Source organism: Populus trichocarpa, chromosome 6 (genome assembly GCF_000002775.5).
Source record: "Populus trichocarpa isolate Nisqually-1 chromosome 6, P.trichocarpa_v4.1, whole genome shotgun sequence".
In the NCBI taxonomy this organism is placed as follows: Eukaryota; Viridiplantae; Streptophyta; class Magnoliopsida; order Malpighiales; family Salicaceae; genus Populus; species Populus trichocarpa.
In genome coordinates, this window is record NC_037290.2 from 12521943 (window position 1) to 12542563 (window position 20621).

General features: G+C 31.1%; 1 protein-coding gene across 11 annotated transcripts in view; it reads right to left on the bottom strand.

Moving 5' to 3' along the window:
- The window catches only part of LOC18100364 (uncharacterized), a 41488-nt gene extending 23216 nt beyond the window's left edge, over window positions 1-18272 (bottom strand). For 3 of the 11 annotated variants that reach the window (XM_052453604.1, XM_052453602.1, XM_052453599.1), the window contains exon 1: window positions 17729-18271. Coding sequence is in view for 7 of the 11 variants with exons in the window: in XM_052453608.1 (XP_052309568.1) it covers window positions 16601-16880; window positions 16953-17242 (570 nt within the window). In the remaining 4 variants the exon portion in view is untranslated. Of the gene's footprint in view, window positions 1-16600; window positions 16908-16952; window positions 17287-17728 lie in introns of all 11 variants that reach the window. The other 8 variants (XM_052453608.1, XM_052453606.1, XM_052453610.1 and 5 more) reach the window with 8 other exon arrangements.
- Window positions 18273-20621: the final 2349 nt, after the last annotated feature.

A 20621-nucleotide genomic window follows, 5' to 3' on the forward strand; every position in this document is an offset into this window, starting at 1 on the left:
TTCTATATAAGATAACTTAATGATCTCAAGTCTAAAAATCACTTATACAACTTTCTTGTAAGTTTTTTCATAGAAATAAGTAATATCTTTATATGAAATTCTCATATGGTTCAGTTCAATGTACTTGTTATTAATAAGCACTTACATGATAGTTTAAAGCATCTTTTATACCTTAGCTTATGAGAACAATTGTTTCATTTCATAAAGTAAAAAACATAATATGTACCGATCTTAAAAGCTCTAATTAATATCCAGTCTTGATAGAGCATTGACCAAAAATATTTATAAATAATGCTTTGATGCAACATGAATCCTTATAATTATAATCACTTTAAATTTCTCTTGCAAAATATTTTTGTATGAAGGAATTTATCTTTACTCTAGGCTCATTAATCACACTTAAATAAATATTAAATATAAAGAATACGTTTATTATTGAAATATTTTGAATCCACATACATATTGAACTTGTACTTCTTTATGAAAACATCTACCAAATCCCTTCATCTCTGGATCTTGATATTGTCCACATGCATGTACCAACTTAGTATTGCAATGCTGTAATATACAGATGAGAAGTTTCTTGTTATGGACTACTTCAGCCATTTTACTGTAATATACCCGTATGCATGTCACAAGAAAATCTACCAAATCCCTCCACTTTTAGATTTTGTTATTGTCCAAATTCATGTACTAACTTAGCGCTGCTTTGCTTAAACTCTTATAAAAAAGTGAATCAGAACTTTCTTATCATGGACTACTTTAGCCATTTTGTTATAATATATTAGTAGATATGTCATGAGATATTATTTTCCATTGTATTTTGTCATAACCTAATTTTTGAACTTTGAAAAAAAAAATAAAAAAAAAATAATGAATAAATGAAAAATAAATTGAAATTTTGGTCAAGACAACATAAATTGAAAGTTTGGGGATTTTATTTAAACTTTGGATTAGTTTAATTAATGAAATCAGGAGATTAATTGAAGAATTGATAAGTTTGAAGACTTAATTGAACTTTGAATTAGTTTAATTAATGAAATCAGGGGCTTAATTGAAGAAATATCAAAGTTTGGGGCATATTCGGGTTAAAATTGCAGGAAATTAAAGTTCAAGAACCATTTTGTAAATGACGCTAAAATGAAGGGGTCCAATTACAATTTACCCAGGGGCTTGATTACATTATTTCAAAACTTCAGTGACCAAAATGAAAATGGCCATATTTCAAACGGCGCCGTTTCTAGACGAACTGCTCATCTCCCTTGCGTCTCAGCTGCCCACGATCTCTCTCGCCCCCACTGCCGTTACTGAGGCATGGACGTATGGAGTTCTCTAGCTTTATAAAAGCCAGAGAAAGGCCACAGAATATGGGGGACGAAAAGGAAGACCAGGGGACAAAAAAGCAGAAAACGGGTGAAAAAACAGAGAGGACGGGGGGAAGCACAGGACAGAGAGAACAAAGAGGGGAGAGAAAAACAGAAACACCAAGAACGAAAAGAGGGTGAACAAGAAAAAAACCAGTAGAGAGAGAAGGGGACGATTAGAGAGAAGAAACGAGACAGAAACAGGGGAAAAGAACAGAAAGCCAGCGTACCCCAGCTTCGCCTTCATCTCCAGAACACAAACACAGTGGGCAAACAAAGCAGAGAAAAAAAAACGCAGACAACACACAGAAAAAGAGCAGAAACAGACTGAGAACGAGGACAGAAAGACAAAGAAGAAAGAGCAGAAGAAGAGAAGAAGAAACAGAGGAGAGAGTGCATCAAGCAACCTCACGTCTTCATCTCCAGCGGGTAAGTTCTTCTCTACCCTGCTTTTGCAAATATAATTCACTTGTCACTGTGCATGCAAATATAATTCACCGGTTTATGCATGCACGCGTGAATCAGTTCACGAGTGTGCCTGCCCAGTCGGGTCACTGGCTTGGGCAGTGACGAGGCTGGGCCGGCTGGGTCTAGGTTTCAAGCTTGGCAGAGCTAAATCCCACCCCTCCAGAAAAAAAAAAACACAGAAAAGCTGAGGCTGGTTTCAGGCCAGCCGGCCTAATTTATTTTGGGTCAAATGTGTGTTTGGCAAAACACACTTTTATACCTAATCCCCTTTATTTTATTTCAAATAAATCCCTTTTTTATATCAAAAAAATTCCAGAAAAATTCGTGAGCCTTTCTGAATTTATTTGTGAGTCCCTTGCTTTTTTTATGATTTCACTATATAATTAATCCGTGGATTTTTACTGTGAAATGCGAATCTAGTATACGATACATACCTGTTTTTTTTATATATATAAAATAACAAAAAAAACATAAAAATATGTATGCTTTGTTTTAAATTCAATTTTTACCGGTTTATTCATTGACACTAGAGTCAAGAATACCATGTTTTTTTTGTTACGTAATATTTACTAACACCAGAGTTAAAAGTATTCGTATCCGAATATTCATTAGAGTTAGAGTTAGGAATATTACAAGTAGGCCATCAGTAGCATAATCTAACAAACTCTTAGCAATTTAAGACAAAACCAGCAATACAGCCCACGTCAGGTAGGACGCTTAAAGGTTAATAATAATTCTTTTTTGCATAACCAGTCTCGCACCATAGAATCTCTGTTGATCAGTTAGAGTTTCTAGTGACCATAATACTAGATAACAACTCTTTAAATAAGACATTTCTCATCTAAAAACGAGATGTCAGAAATCTATTTTTTCTGTGAATTTTAATTTTTAAACATCTTCGCGATGTCGGGTGCGATATATTTGATAAACTCAAACACCTTAAACTTTTTAGGTATTATGACGTCAGACATAAGATACATTTTAACTGCCTTTATTGGGTCATAAAGGTCTATGTATTCTATCGCTCAAAGGTATTCTTTTATTACATATAACTTTTCATTGTCTAGCTTTTTTGCCATCTTGACTCTCTAGGCTTGTGGTGCTCATAGAAAGCTCACAAATAGGAAATGTGCTATGAATTAAAACTCAAGAGAAGCACTTAGTGGCCTCTAGTTTGGAGGCAAAAAATTGGATGGCCCTGATAGCATTTACACACCAACTAGTTATTAGAAAGAAATAACATTTATATTTGTATTTGCCCCTGGTTAGAGGTTCATTTTCTAGATGATATAGCTTGTAGTGCTCACTCAAGTAGGTTAGTAAGCTTAGTAACTTCTCTTTTTAGGCTCCTTCTTTTTTTTATGTTTTGTTTTAGATGTGATCTCTCTTTGTTTTTAATTTTCTTTGTCTAGATCTAGTGTTGTGGATTCTATGGGGAAGTTGAACTTTTATAAGATGACCTGTAGTTTTTCCTCTCTTATTTGATATGTATATGTACAAAAAAGAATTAAAAAAAATGTATAAATAAGTGCAAAAGGTTGGATTAAGTATGCGTGCATGTTATTGTTTGAGTTTCCTATTATGTCGGGACTATAAGGATGAAGATACCGTTTGTTTACGCGGCTGCGGCAGCTTTTAAAGCAAACCGCGTAAACAATTCGTTTGGTAACATTAAAACTCAAATTACTGTGTACGAGGGGCCCGTTGAAATCGCCGGTTCGTGAGAAGTAGCTCTCAGCTGCTTCTCACGCGGCCGCGTCTATGCCAGGTGAAGTAATTCACTTTGGCGTTGTTTACATGAACAGTGTCTCAACTGTTCATTGGACCGCGTCCGACCCAATAATTTTTTTAAAAAATTATATTTTACTCGAAAAACTAGTGTTTAATATTATTCAATAACACTACATAAATTAGAAAGGGCATCGCATGATGATATAACATTTGCGGAATTTGATCGCAATTCCAATTTTGTTTTTGATGATATTTTACTTGATTTTATTGCACGCTCAAAATACCATGGAAACTATAGTCCTTATCAGATGAATTTCATACGTGATGAAATAAGGTAAGTTAATGGAATAATTAAAAATATTTGATATAAAATATTATTTATTTAATGATGTAATAGTGGTAGTTAAATCTACAATATTTAAATTAAAAACTATCAATATTAATATATATCCTTTTTAGTTATTTTATAACCTTAATTTGAAAAATATTTTTAACCAAACACATTAAACTATTTTTTATTCAACCTCAATTTCAACTACAATTTTAACCAAACATATATAAATACCAAACAACCTCAACTAAAAGTACTTTTTATAAATCAATTTTTTTAAACCACAACCACAAAAGCTATCACAATACCAAACACATAGGACCATGTTAGTCCTACTTTGATCCTTAAAAATTAGGAGACATGTTAACCTATTTGTTTAAAAACCAAGCTTTGATCAAAACATGATGCAAACTTGACAAAAAGTTGTCAATGCGATTTTTATTATAATTTGAAAATAAATATTTTCTACGTATATGTATATGTAAAAAGGTGAAAATATAGTTTTACAAAATGAAGCTAATGCTATTGTGAAGCTAGTAAAAGTAAAAATAAATAAAAAAAATGCATCAATGAAAAATTGATGATTTTTAAAATGATTTTTTTTCACACACATCCTAATTAAAAAGGTGAAAACATAGTTTTGTGAAATGAATATAATGCTATTGTAAAGTTGTTATAAATAAGATAAAACCAAAATAAAACAAAAAAAATCAAATGAATAGTAACCTGTATGTAAGAACCTAAGGTAAAAAAAGGGCAAAGAACTAGGGTCTTACTTTAGGGCTAGTGCTATAAGAGGGAGGAGCTATTATGGTCTTTAATAGTGATAGAGATGGTAGTTGGTTCGGTTTTTTCTCTATTCGAGTTTTTTTTTCTTTTTACTTTCTCTCTTCTTCTTTTCTCCCCTCTATTACTTTCTAACTCAAATAACTCTCATTCTTAGCTCAAAACTCTTTTGTTTCTTTTTTTTTTGTATTTTCTCTCTCTAACTTGAATCCCTTAGTTTTTTTTTCTTTGGATCTCTATTTATGGGCAATGATGAAGGTTCAGAAACTTTTTTTTGGTGGTATGATCATGGACATTGATCCCTTTGGATTAATGCCAACCTTTCACCATAATTGCCACTTTTGTCGAAGCATGCTTGAATTGCCCTTTTCGCACTAGTTTTCTTATAGCATTTAGGTAGCTTTTGTGGTTGTGGTTTTAAAAAAATAAGTTTAAAAAATGTGTGGTTAGGTGTGGTTAGTTGGATTTAGATACATATTTGATAAAAATTGTGGTTGAGGTTTATGTGTAGCAAAAAACATGTTACTAAAATGTTTGGTAATTATGTTTGGAAGTGTGGTTGTGGTTGCTTTTCAAAGTGTTTTTTACTTGGAAATGCATCAAAATATTTTTTTTTAAAAAAATTATTTTTGATATCAGCGCATTAAAATGATCTAAAAACATAAAAAAAATATTAATTTGAAGTAAAGAAAAAAATAAAAAAATTTAATTTTTTTTAAAAGCGCTTTTAAAATACAAAAACAAACAGGGTTTTACGAAACTCAATTAACAAAGCATGTAAAAACTGCTTTCATAAAAACTGTGTTTCAAACTCAATTTTTTTAATGGGTCCTGCAGTACAAAACGCAGTTTGATTTGTTACCAAACACTTTACCGCGTTTGTTGCACCGCAAACGCAAAAGTGGTTGCAAAACAAACGCAACCATAAGAGGATCAAAACTGTGTTTCTTGGGCTTAACATATAGTACACATGCATGTGAGACGAGCGATGTGTTTCTTGGCATTTATAAGAGGCGTGAGAGAGAAGCAAAAGGTCAAAGATCCAATCAAAGCTATGAAGAAAAGGAAAAGAAAACAAAATTACACAGTAGCTATAGGAAGAAGAAGGCACTATTTGGGGCCATGCATGAACAAACAACAATTTTGGGCATTTTTTTTTATTAAAGGAACAACGTCATTTTCCCCAAAACATGTCATCTCATTTAATTTTTTTTAATTTTCTTTTTGAAATGATGTTATTTTGGGTTTAAAATGAAAGTTTTGAATTCTCAAACAAGTCCTTCAATTTCTATGCCTTTTTCATTTTCATCCTTATTTTTTCAATTCTCTGATTTTTTGCCAATTTCAACCATTTTCTTAATATTTCTTTAAATATTTTCCATGATTGCATTTAAAATGGTTTTTCAATATTGATGTTTTTTTCCAATTTAATCATTGACTTTCTATTTTTTAGCCAATTATAGCTTCTTTTCCTCAATTTCTTCTCAATTTCATACCTGATTATATTTAAAATGACTCCTAAACTTCTCTTCGTTTTCAAATTCAATGCTTAGTTTTCTAGGAAGCCAATTTCAATCATTTTCTCATTTTTTTTTCTTCACAATTTCATTTCTAATTGCATTTTTTTCAATTTTCTCTTTTTTAATACACTTATTTATTTATTTAAGATATATATATGAGATATCAAAAATTAGGTTACGACAATAACCTACTAATTAATAGTTTGATTCGATCAAAATTAGAAGCAATGAATAGCCTTGAGCCAACAACCTTAACTTTTAACATTGATATGAAATACATATTATGACCATTTATATCAAGGTATCTAGCTAGCTAATGTGCTGAGTGAAAAGGAGACAATGGTGGCATGAACCTAGCTTAATACATGACGAATCAAACATCAAAATACAAGTAACCCCAACATAGTCACATACCTAAATCAAGAGAGGGGTTTCAAACTAACATCTTTGGGCCTAGAGTTCTCTCATATATATCTTCCTTAACTTCTTCATTATAAGTCCTCAAGTATTGCTTCAATATTGAACCAAGAATCCTCTCTTAAAGTTTTATATCATTTAAGTAGAACTGAGAATAATATTCGTAAAGCTCTTCTAACCACTCTTGAAGACAAAGTCCTTTCCTAAAAATTAATTTTAATTCATCATCTTTTTCTAAATAAGAAAAACAGTATCCTAAAAATAGGAAAAACTTAATTCCAATAACTCTTAATTTTTCTACATTAGAACCTTTTCGTCCTAATTTTCTCCTTTTTTTCCTTTCAAAATTCCTCCCCCCTCCCCTCATTTCTTTTCTTTATTATTTTAATTTCTATTTTACTTCTCTTTTCTTTCTAACTCACTAGCTTTTTTTTTTTTTCAATCTTCTCCATTGCTTTTTCTATAGAGAGAAAGAAACCTAAAAGGCCCCATTTCTTGACTCATTGTTGTGCCATTTATAAACCACATACAACAAGCTAGGACCTTATTTTATGGCCAAATCCTTACCCTCTATTCGTTTTTTATATATCTGAATCCTCCATTACCCTTTTAAGTCAACTAACATCCTTATACTCATTATATGTGTATGGATGGAATCTAGTAGGGAATTTTGTTTGGTTTCTTTGAGGGTTGGGGTATAATATTGATTAGTACTTAAAAGTGCATTTTTATCAAGGTTTTATATCATCATTTTGCATTTAAAGTATCAATAACTCCTTAACTAGAGCATGTTTTATAATAATAAGTCTGATAATATAATATACCTTTAATTTATGGTAAATGTTTATTTTTAAATGCAGGCCTATCACATAAATCAAAGGATTGATTGATGAGTTTAACCACTAAAATTGAGAAGAAAAAGAGAGGGCTAAGCTTAGAAAAGAGATGTTGGTTGAATTCAAATTGGAACACCATTCGGTTATTGGATCATAACTGGATCTGTAGAATTTGGATTTAGGTCTGGTTTATATGGATAGAAAGCTAAGACACAGACCTAAAACTTTCATGAAGAGTCCAAGATTCAAAATGACCGTTTTCAAGTTCAAATTGTAGCAACAACAGAGAAGTCGGAATCTGTCTTGTAGCTTAGACACTGTTCAATGTTCAGCCCATATCTCGAGTTCAAGATGTCCAAATGACCTCATTCTTATTTTATTGGAAAGCTGAGACAATTCCCCAGAACTTTCATGAAGACTATCTGTTCAAATTCTGATGTTAGCAATGACGTTTTCTGCAGACAAGAAGATAAGGATGGTTACCAAGTCAAGAGGTGGCCACCCACTCAACAATTAGTTATCAAATCAATAGTTTCGAATTTTGGCCTATAAAAGGAGGTATTTGCCATGCATTTAGGCATCTTGGTTTTCAGATCAAGATCATGTTCTTGCTCTCTCTCTCTTTATATTTTTGTAATGCTTAAGTTTTGCTTTCATTAATCTTTTGTTTATGCTTTTCATTTTCTTTCCTTTACTTTGTTAACTTATATCTTATTTATGTTCTTATCTTGTTTATTTATGTTTCTGTCTTTCATTATGTTTAGTTAAGTTTATTATGTCAAGGTGAAAAGGTTACTCTAATGGTGTAAGAATAAATATAGTATAAATTCAACATGAACTTTAATGTTTGATACTAACATGTTTTGTATTTGTTATCTTATTCACTCTTAATACTTTGCTTGTTAAATGGTTAATCTAGATTTATGTTGTATAACCATTGGTACAACAAATACTTGGCACTTTCATAGCCCAACTGTATGGTATAATCGACACCTGTGTTATGAAAGGAACTTGATTTGTTGTTAACATAAGTTATCATCATGAATACCTGACAACATTTACAATTATTAACATTATTCAAATAAGATAACTAATGTAATCATGTTAACAATTTATAATCCGATTAGAACCTCCTTTGTGTGTGGTTTCCAGTTGAGTAATAAAAAGAGTTTATACTATACTTATTTGAAATATCATTAGTGGATCCTCTAACCTTGACAATTATTTTATCCTTATTTAATCCTTACATCAATATCCCATAAAATTCTCATAAACTCTTTGTTTTATTAAATATATATTATTTTTAATTTATATAGTTTACCTCCTTGTGGTTCGACCCCGGTCTTGATGGGTTATTTATTACTTCGACACTCCTACATTTGGGAGAAGACATCAATCTTTTGGTCGTGTCAAATATTCAGGTATGATTTGGCAGGATTGCACAAGACCTGTTGGTTTAAGGAGTAGCATGGCAGACCATGTTAAGGGCAGCGTTTGCGAGAGAAAGGGTAGTTTGTTTTGGTTTTGGTTGGACAAGGCACGAGTGAAGGGAGGGGGGGGGAGGGGGGGAGTCATTTTAGGGCTCTAAAAAGACCACCATTTTTGTTTCCTTCGTTATTTTCTTTCTAGATTGGGCTTGGCTAGTCTTTGCATAGGATTAGTTTTATGTTGAGTATCATGTAGGGCAATTTTATCATTCATAATCAGTCAGACCAGTGAATTGACGAAGGTGTGGGTTGCCTGCTTTGGCCGGATGATCAATGTTAAACTATATAAAATACAAATAGGGAATATGTACTTGTATTGAGTTGTTTTGATATAATAATATTAGTGGTGAACGCGTGCCACCGCATCCCTACAAGTCCGACGCTCAATTCCTAGGTTTGATGTTTTTATTTTATTATTTTTTCCAAGTTCTAATTCATATTTATATGCAAATTCATAAAAAAAAAAATAGTCTCACGTAAAAAACTCATACCTCACATAATTTATTAAAAAATTAATTATAATGTGGTGTTAGAAGTCATTGTCTCATGGTCATTTTTAAATAATTTATGTTAGGCATGAGTTTTTCATATGAGGGTATCTTTGACAATTTAGATAAGAATATCTAATAAAAGAATAAATCAAAGAATAATATTGCATTTATTAATAAATTCACAACAATTAGACTTATACGGATAGATTGGAGGATGGGTGTAAAATATAAACATGTGTTGAGCTAATTTCCTTTAGTTTAACTTTTGAATCTCTGACAATTATAAAAAAAAATTAAAATTTTTTTTCCCAAGATTTCAGCTATTTTAATTTTTTAAAAATCTATTTTTTTTTTTGGAAAAAATACCAACGTCCATCCATATGGTATAAGTTAATAGAAATTGGAATTGATAATTGATGGAGTAGCTACATTTTAAAAAATAATAATAATTGAGAGATCAAATAAAATTGAAAAAGAGAAGGGGTATATTATGAAAATTATCAAAAGTAGTAAGACGAAATTTGTGAACAATCCAATATGTAAGAGAAACCTATCAAGATGCCTTTATATTTTGCACTACTAGTTAGATGGCCCACACTACGCTGCGGGCTCACCTTTTATTATCATAAAAATCAAAGACCCAAGAGAACTAGGTCCTGATGCATGACCAAAATCTCTTGGGTCAGACATCTGGTCCCAAGGCTCATGGGTCAGGCGTCTGGACTCAAGGCTCATGGGTCCTGTCGCGGGACCCATTAGACTTGGGTCGTGACCAAAAAACCATTAGCCTTGGTTCGAGATGCCGGACCCAAGAGATTTGAGTCCTGGTGTGGACCTAAGAAAATTGGGTCATGTCGCATGACCCATTAACCTTGGGTCGTGGAGGCATGACCCCTTAGCCTTGGGTCCTGCCGCTGATTCAAACGAATTGGATCCTGGACTAAATCAAGAGAATGGGGTCCTAACGGTGGAGCCAATTCTCCTGGGTCCTATGTCAGGACCCATTTAATGACTGACCCAAGTGCATTGGATCCTGCGCAGCACCTAACATAATTGGATCTGGACGCCGCACCAAAGCGAATTACGTCCTAACACAGGACCCATTAGTCTTGGGTCAGGTAGGGCGCATGACAGAAAGGGTTTGGGTCTACACTCTGCCACACCCAAGCAACTTGGGTGAGGCGCACGATTCGAGACCCTAATTTCTTGGGTCTGGAAGAGGGTGCCTGACCCAAGTTAATAATAATAGTAGTAGTAGTTGTAATTGCTTTTACCCTTCAAATCAATTCTAGTTTGTTTTTTTTATAGTAATAATATTTTTCTAAAACATTTAATAATACTAATAATAATATTTATCTTGTTTGTCCAAGTTCTATATTTTTTAATCTTTTTTAAAAAATATTTATGGATTGTCTTTGATAGTATTAATAGTTTTTTTTTTTAATTTACTAATGATAACAACAACAACAACAATAACAACAACAACTTTTAATTTTACCTTTAAATGAAATTTATTTTTGTATTTCAATATTAATAATATTTTTTTTTCAAATTTAATAATTATTATATTAATAATTTTAACAATATTAAAAATAATTGTATTTTTAATATTAATAATATTAATTATAATACAAATAATACTATGTTTAATACAAATAATGATATTTTTAATATGAATACTTTTAATTACAATAAAAATAATATTGGGTCCTAAGTCGAAACCCATGAGCCTTGGGTTCTGAGGGAGGACCCACCACGACCCATTAGCCTTGGGTCCTGAGGTAAGACCCAAGAAAATTGTGTCCGGACGACGACCCTATTATCCTTGGATCCTGATGCAGGACCCAACTGAATTGAGTCCCGACGATGGATCCATTATACTTGGTCTGAGTGGACGCATTACTTTTGGGTCTGAATGCGGGATCCAACAACCTTGGGTCTGGACACTGGAGCCATGAGCCTTGGGTAGGCGGGGTCGTGCCACACTCAGCAACATGGGTGACACAAACTTTTACTGCCCCAATTTTTTTGGGTTTAGAAGAGGATGCCTGACCCAAGTTAATAAGAATAATAACAAATGATTTTTCTCTTAAAATCAAATGTATGTTTTTTTCAATAGTATTTTTTTTAATTTTCATAATATTAATGAATTTAATAATATTTATGATATTAATAATAATATTTAACTTTTCTACCCAAGTTCTTATATTTTTCAATCTTTTTTAAAAAAATTATAGTTTCCTTCGAAGGCAATAATAATTTTTTAAAAACATTTATGGTTTTTTTAAATAACAACAATAATAATAATTCTTAATTTTACCCTTCAAATCAAATCTATTATTGTTTTTTAATATTAATAATATTTTCTACAAATTTATTAATTATTATATGAATAATAAAAATTATAATAAAAATAATGGTATTTTTTATATTAATTATAATTAAAATAATAATATTTAGAATACAATTTTTTTAATATAAATACTTTTAATAATAATAAAAATAATAATATTTAGAATACAAATAACAATATTTATCATATTAATAATAATATTAAACTTGTCTGGCCTAAGTTTTTATAGCAATAGTTTTTTTTAAAAAAATATTAACAATAACAATAACAATAATAATAATAATTAATATTATATTTTTTTTCATTTTTCTTCTCTGCAGGGTCTGCAAACTCAGCCGCACAGATGTGCCACCCTGAGGGGTTTAGAGACCCCAAGTGTGGGTCTAAAGACACCTCGAAGTGCGGGCATTACCCTAGCAACTTGGATCCGCGCTCCTACCACTCTCAAGCAACTTGAGTCAGGTGTGCCTTTCCAAGCCCAAGTTTCTTTGGTCTAGAAGGATATGTCTGACCCAAGTTAATAAAAATAACAAAACAACAACAACAACAATAATAATTATTGATTTTAATCTTCAAATCAAATCTATGTTCTTTTTTATAGTAATAAAATTTATTTTAAATTTAATAATATTTATGATATTAATAATATATATTAAACTTGTCTGACCTAAGTTTTTATAGCTTTCAACCCCTTCAAATAAAACTTATTGTTTTTCTTCTATAGTAATAATATTTTTCTTTGAAAGTAATGATATTAATAATAATAATAATAATAATTTTATCCTTCAAATCAAATCTATGGTTGTTTTTTGAAATTAAAGATATATTTTGAAATTTCTTAATTATGATATTAATAATGTTAATTATAATTAAAATAATAAAATTTATAAACAAATAATAATATTTTTAATATTAACAATATTAATTATGATAAAAATAACAACATTTCTAAGACAAATAATAATATTTTTAATAAAAATAAAAATAATTATAATACAAACAATAATATTAATTATAATACAAATAATAATATTTTTAATATTAAGAATATTAATTATAACAAAAAAAAACAATATTTATAACACAAATAATAATATTTTTAATATTAATAATAAGTTTCACTTACCCAAGTTTAAGTTTGTCTAACTACAACACCAAACTCAAGAGCTTTAGGCCCCTCTAAAGTGTCAGACCCAAGAGACATGGATCTGGCTCAACGCAAGATACATTAGACTTAGGTTAGGACAGAGAACCCATTAGCCTTGGGTCCTAAGGTGGACCCATTTGCCTTGGGTCCGGATGCCTGACCCAAATGTCTTGGGCTAAGTGGGCACCCATGAGTCTTGGGTTCGAACGCAAGACCCTTTCCCTTGGATCCTGATGCTGGACTCAAAAGAATTGGGTCCCGAAGAAGGACCTATTAGGTTTGGTCCAATGGCAGGACCCACGAGAATTGGGTCCTAACACCGGGCTTATTATGCTGGGGTCCTGCGTATTGAGTCCTAAAGGAGGAGCTATTAACCTTTGGTTCGAGGCAGGACCCAAGCAAATTTGGTCTGGACAATGGCCCATTATGGTTGGGTCCTGAAGCAGGACCCATTAGCCTTGAAACTAGGCAGGACCCAAGCGAATTGGGTCCTGACTCGTTACTGTAACCCCGAAGTGATTTGGGTCCGCGCTTTTGCCACACCCAAGCAAGTTAGGTGAGGTGCCTTTTCCAGCTCCAATTTTCTTGGGTCTGGAAGATATGCCTGACCCAAGTTAATAATAATAAAAAAAATAATAATTATTTTAATTTTAATAATATTAATGAATTTAATAATAATATTTAACTTGTCCGTCCAAGTTCTTATATTTTTCAATCTTAAAAAAAAATATTATGTTTTTCGTCGATGGTAGTAATAATTGTTTTTTAAAAAAATCTGGTAATGATAATAACAATAGTAATAATAATTCTTAATTTTACCCCTCAAATCAAATCAATTATTAGTTTCAATATTAATAATATTTTCTACAAATTTATTAATTATTATATGAATAATATTAATTATAATAAAAATCATAATATTTATATCACAAATAATAATATTTTTAATACTAATACTTTTAATTATAATAAAAATAATAATATTTAGAATACAAATAATAATATTTATCATATTAATAATAGTATCGAACTTGTTTGACCAAAGTTTTTATAGTAATAATTTTGTTTTTTTAAAAATTTATTAATAATAACAATAATTGATATTATTATTATTTTCTTCTTCTTTGCAGGGTTTGTAGACCCTGTCGTCCGGGTCTGTAGACCTAAGGTGCGAGTCAGAAGAGACCCCGGCGTGCTGGTCTACACTCAGCGCGTAGTTCTACACAGTCAAGCACGCTCGGCCGCAGACTCCAGGCTCGCAGGTCTGCAAACCAGCTCGCCTGGGTCTGCCCCAACGCACGAGTCTGCAGACCTATGCACGCAGGCCTGCAGACCAACTTGTTGAGTCTTCAGCGAGGCGTGCGGGTTTACCTAACGCTCAGGTTACGGCAACCCCAACATCAAGTGTCTGTAGCCTGGTACTGCTGCTAGGCTCGCTGGCTTGCCCCAGCGCCATGTGTCTATTGCCTAGGCGCGCAAGTCTGACCCTAACGTCCTGGCTTTAAGTCGAGCGCTAGGTGTCTGCAACTTGGGTCGTGCAACCCTATCAAAATTTGAACTGACCATTTTCTCCCCAACCAAAAAGACAACCTCACCCCCCTGCAGTCTTTGCTTGTGGCAAGCACAGTTATGTCATCACGTCTCCCTAACCCACAATGCTTTTAGCAAAGAGTAAACCCAAATAGTGCAATCTACAGTTAAAGCACTCACAGTCTACAATAATTCACCCTACAATACCGAACAGTGCAATCCACAATGAAAGCATTTCTAGTCCACAGTAATTTAGTCTATAGTAAACACTGATCCCTTTTAATTATAGTTAATTTCTCAAACATGCCTTTTATTAAAAAAAAAATCAAATTGTAAACTTAAGTTAGTTTCTATTCTCTAGTACTCTTTTATTAATTAATTTTGTTAAAATCAACGGTTATGTATCTATATAAATATATATTTTGGGTTAGGTTTAGGCTGGTTTTAGATCGAGTTTAACAATATTAATATCATATCTATTATCTATCGGCTAAGATAATTATAAAAAAAATACCCATTTATTTGGGTTGGGTTAGGTTGATATCCATTGAGTTGAAATTGAATTGTCTTTCATAATAAAAATTGACTTGTATGGTATTTTATATTGAAACCATTATTTATTATACATGTAATCGTTAATTTTAACTTTAAGATAAGAGGATGTGTCATAGAATAAAAAAAAATTAAATATTACAATTGATTGTTTTTTATTGGAAAGTGTGATTGATAAATAGTGCAATATATAATAAGAGTATTTTAATAGCATATAGTGGTTGAGCTATGGAAGGATTTAACACCATCTTTAATAGGCATTATGAAAGGACCAACTAAATTAATTAACATAAACCTATAATATGATTGAATTGTGTTTGAGTTTAATTGGTATTTATATAGAATATGTTAATTTAGTAATGAGTCTTATGGTTAATTGAGGAAGAAGAGAACTATAAAAATTGAAGAAAATGTGTGAATTTGGTGTTTTCAAACAATATTCTAGATGGCTTTCTTGAATTTTTCGAAGTATAGCCAAAATTTAATAATTGTAAAGATGGAGAATTCAGAAATTTAGCTTGATTATATAATTTTTGTATTAATTAAGGATATATGAAAATAAATCTTTGTGAATGGGATGAAATTTAGGTTATAGCATGTTTGGATGTTTGTGGACATGTAGAATCCCTAGTGTGTTGGTGGTATGGAAGGAAAAATATTGAAGTATGAATTATGGATGTTGTAATAAATTGGTTAAATTGTATTGTTTTAATTTTAATTTTTTTTTTGTATTGTTGGTGAATAAATGAGATTGAGTTTAATTACATATGCAAGCTGGAAAAATTGCATGTCAAGTTTGATTTAATTGGTAAAGTTTTGACATGGATATTAACCTATTGATTGTAATGTGTGGATATTAATTTGGAATTATGGAATTAATGAAAATTTATTTGGTTGAATTTTTAATTAGTGATATGAACACTAATTGTATTGTTGTATTATTTAGGAGTTGGGAGAAATGTAAAAAGTGAGATTTAACTTCTCAAAATCTTGTATTCGATTAAGAAAGCTGTATGTATATATGTGTGTGTGTGTGTAGAGAGAGAGAGAGAGAGAGAGAGCGAGCCGTCGACCACAATGCTGATAACCAGTAGATAATTATGTTCAATCATAACAATGATAACCAATATATAATTGTGAATGACTGCAATGACAGATCTTGTTGATAATTGTGATCGGCCACTACGACAATCATCAAACAACCATAACAACGACAGTTAATAACCTGTTTGACAGTATGATTGCGAGAAGTCTTATACTTTAGTTGTAAATAACAGGTGGTATTTAAACAACATAGTACCATCCCGTCCTACTTCAAAGGAGAAGAAGAAGAAGGGGTTCGAATCCAGTGAGATTCTGGAAGGCAAAGGAAAAAAATAAAAAGGCAAATTAGCTAAAACAGGCAGGCTTCCATGTAATATTGTGGGAGATATCAAAACAGGGTCAAATGTATTACTACTAATTTACAAATGCAACCCAGAAAAGGTGATGATGTCTAATCAATAACCAACATGACAAATCATACTGAACTTTACAAGTTAATTAAATAAAACAATCATGAACGGGTAATAAAAGGAAGTTGCATACCCGCACATCCACCAAAGAAGTTCGTGTGCGCTTGTTTGGAACAATATTTTTGGTCCGTTCTTCTGACTTTTGCTGTTCAAGTTCAAAACCACTGGTGGCAGAATGATTTTGAATTCCCATTTTACCCAGGCTTGGAACAAGGACCGACCGATCGCTTGATACTGAAGCATTAGGTCTATCATTAGAATAACCTTCTAATCTAGACCTCTTCTTTGACGGTATGGTTGGGAAGAGCTTGTTGAATGCAGACAAGGCTTCAGTGAAAATCTTCACACGTTCCCTATTTATTTAATAGAACTTAATTAAACTAGTGAAAGGTACCATGTAAAATGCAAAATATTCAAAGAACTACCTGCCCTTGACAGAGCTTCCACGCAGACCATCTCTTACTCGCTTGATTTCTTCGGGTGAGGGAGACAATACCACCTTGCCTTTCGAAGAACCAGAAGAGTCATCTGCTGAAATTCCAAGAGCAGCATTCATGTGTCGCTTAAAGTCCCCTTGACGACTAGATTTATGGTCTGCAGCCACCACCTTTGGATCAAAACGCATGCATTGGAAGAAGTTCACCACGTCTCCCTGCGCTACCACAGCACTACTTCGAGCCATGTTCGGGACAGAAGATAGGATTGGATTCTCCATAGTCTCACTGAGAAATAACACTGAGAATCTGTTCTAGGTTTAGGCTATACGAGACCACAAGTAAAAGGGGCATGAGAGACAAGTTTTGAAGGAGTAATAAACCAAAACTGTCAGGAATTTAATTCGGATTCCAACTTGATAGTAATAGTAATATTTGGTATAAAACTGCAATAATAAAAGTATTAATTCTACTTCTACTTTACATAATAATAAATCTTCCAACTCAATTAATCAAATTCTAGATTTGTTTTTTATATATTATCAGTTAAAGTTCCACAAATCTCAAAACTACAAAAGGATTTCATAATCATTAATTTTAAAACTCGTAATTGAGAAACAATTTAACTTTGATAACCACATTAATAAAACAAATCCACAAACTCATGGCATTTTTATTATTATTATTATTATTATTATTATCAAGAATAAAATACTCCTGCTAATAACATAACTTGAGAGAGTGAAAATTCAAACCATATTGCATACCTCCAAATCCTTAATGGAATCACTCGAAGCAGCTGTGCTTTACAATAAGACAATCATCTGCACAATTTTTTAACAAAAGACTATGTTCCATCTCATGATAAAATCAAACCACCCTTTCCCTCAGATCTCCTCCTTGTCTTATATGATCAGTAGACTTCACCGGATGAATTTTAAGCAAGTTACTGCAATTGCAAATACAAATCCAGTTGAACGGATCTATCGACCGGCACCGATGAGGAAGAATCACGACCAAATATTATTGACCTGTTTATCAACTCTGAGGTCGTCCCTGTTGCTTTGCTCACTCTTCAGCAAACAGCGCTAGCTATAAATTATACACTCTTTAGCTCACTCTTCTATTTGATCGGAGATGTTGGAAATTTCAGGAAATCGGAGTAGAAGTAGTAGGATTTTAGGGTTAGGGTTAGGGTTAGGGTTAGGGTTAGGAGATGAATTCGGTCCAGAAGGAAGGTTGATTTCTTAATTTCTTCGAGTTATTGTTTTCTTTTTTTAAAAGTTTCATTTATAAAAAATTGAATGATTTTCTGTAATGTGATGAGCACATGATTGGATTAGCTATAGACAGCGTTGGTAAGCTAAGATCCTTACTGGAAAACAATTTGTTTTAGAAAAGTAAATTTTGAAAAAATAAATTATTTTTTAAAAAATAAGTTGGAAAACACTTTCTAATATTTGGTTATGTTATGAAAAATAAGCTGAAAAATAACTTATTAATGTTTTATTTTTTTAAAATTTATTAAAATAATGACGAACAAATCTTACAAAATAAAAGGTTGAATCAGAATGAAATTGAAAAAAATATAATTTCATAAATTATCTCAAATACAATAAATAATAATCAAAAGAATAGAGATCAAATCTAAAAATAAAAAAATTGAAAGATGAAAAAAATTAAAATAATAATAATTAACATTTCATAAATTATTTCAAATAAAATAAGTAACAATCAAAATAATGAGGACCAAATTTGATAGATAAAAAATTTCAATTAAAAAATGATAAGGGAAAAGTAAATAACAATTATAAAAATAAGGACCAAAATTAATATAAAAATTAAATTATAAGGGATGAAATTGAAAAACAAATATTCAAAACAAAATATATATAGCAATCAAAAGTTTGAGGACCAAATTTGATATAATCAACAAATAATATGACATTTTTAAATTTTTCACAACTTCCGGAAAGTGTTTTCCATCCAAAATAAAAGGAAATCACTTTTCTAAAAACCAACCAAATTTTTCTTTGACTAGAAAGTGTTTTTCGTTGACCGGAAAGTGTTTTCCGTTGACCAACTTTTCTAATGGCAAACAAACACAGGAAAGTTTGGAAAGTGGTTTCCCGGAAACTAGTTTCCGGGAAACAAACATAACCTAAGGCCCCGTTTGTTTGCAGGAAAGTAGTTTCCTTTTGGAAAGTGAATTCCGGAAAAGTGAATTATTTTCCGATGTTTGGTAGTGTAATGGAAAATAAGTTGGAAAACATTTTCCAGTGTTTGGTTATGTCATGGAAAATGAGCTGGAAAATAACTTATTAATGTTTTATTTTTCTCAAGTTTATTAAAATAATGAGGAACAAATCTTACAAATTAAAAAGTTGAATGAGAATGAAATTGAAATTGAAAAAAAAAAATTTCATAAATTATCTCAAATAAAATAAATAATAATCAAAATAATAAAGATCAAATCTAAAAAATAAAATAAAAATAAAAGATGAAGAAATTAAAATAATAATAATTAACATTTCATAAATTATTTTAAATAAAATAAGTAACAATCAAAAGAATGAGGACCAAATTTGATAGATAAAAAATTTCAATTAAAAAATGATAAGGGAAAAGTAAATAATAATTATAAATATGAGGACCAAAGTTAATATAAAAATTAAATTTTAAGAAATGAAATTGAAAAATAAATATTCAAAACAAAATATATATATAACAATCAAAAGTTTGAGGACCAAATTTGATATAATCAGCAAATAATATGACATTTCTAAATTTTTCACAACTTCCGGAAAGTGTTTTCCACCCAAATGTTTTAGGAAAACACTTTCCTGGAAACCAAACTAAATTTTCCTTTGACTGGAAAGTTTTTTCCGTTGACCAACTTTTCTAATGGCAAACTAACACAGGAAAGTTTGGAAAGTGGTTTCCCGAAAAGTGAATTCCGGGAAACAAACATAACCTAAGAGTAATTCCATTTTTGTCATTCACTAAAAAAAGTTTTTTTTTATTATAAGGATTAGCTATAGACAGCGTTGGTTAGCACATGATTTTTTTATTTTTTCTTACATCATATAAGCCTAAATTTTTTAAAATATAAGTGAAACACACTTATCATAAATTCTTATATAAGATCATATAACTATCTATTAGAGTGCTTGTTATTGAGAACTTCCAAACTCTTCTACTAGAGTGCTTGTTATTGAAGTATATCTAAAGACATGCTCTTTAAGAAACTGACAAAAAAAAGTTTTTGATCGACTCTACCTGAGCTCGTTCTGCATTTGTTTAAGCTAATAAGTCATGGCCTACATGGTCTTATTGACTAAAAGTGTGTTTATTTTTTAGGTAGCTTTTGTGGTTGTGGTTTGAAAAAAGTAAGTTTTAAAAAAATATGGTTAGCTGTGGTTAATTGGATTTAGATATGTGTTTGGTAAAAATTGTGGTTGAAGTTTATGTGTAGCGAAAAACATGTATAAAATATTTGGTGTAATTATTTTTGGAAGTGTGATTGCGATTGCTTTTCAAAGTGCTTTTTACTTGGAAATGTATTAAAATAACATTTTTTATTTAAAAAAATTATTTTTGATATCAGCGCATCAAAATGATCTGAAAACACCAAAAAAATATTAATTTGAAGCAAAGAAA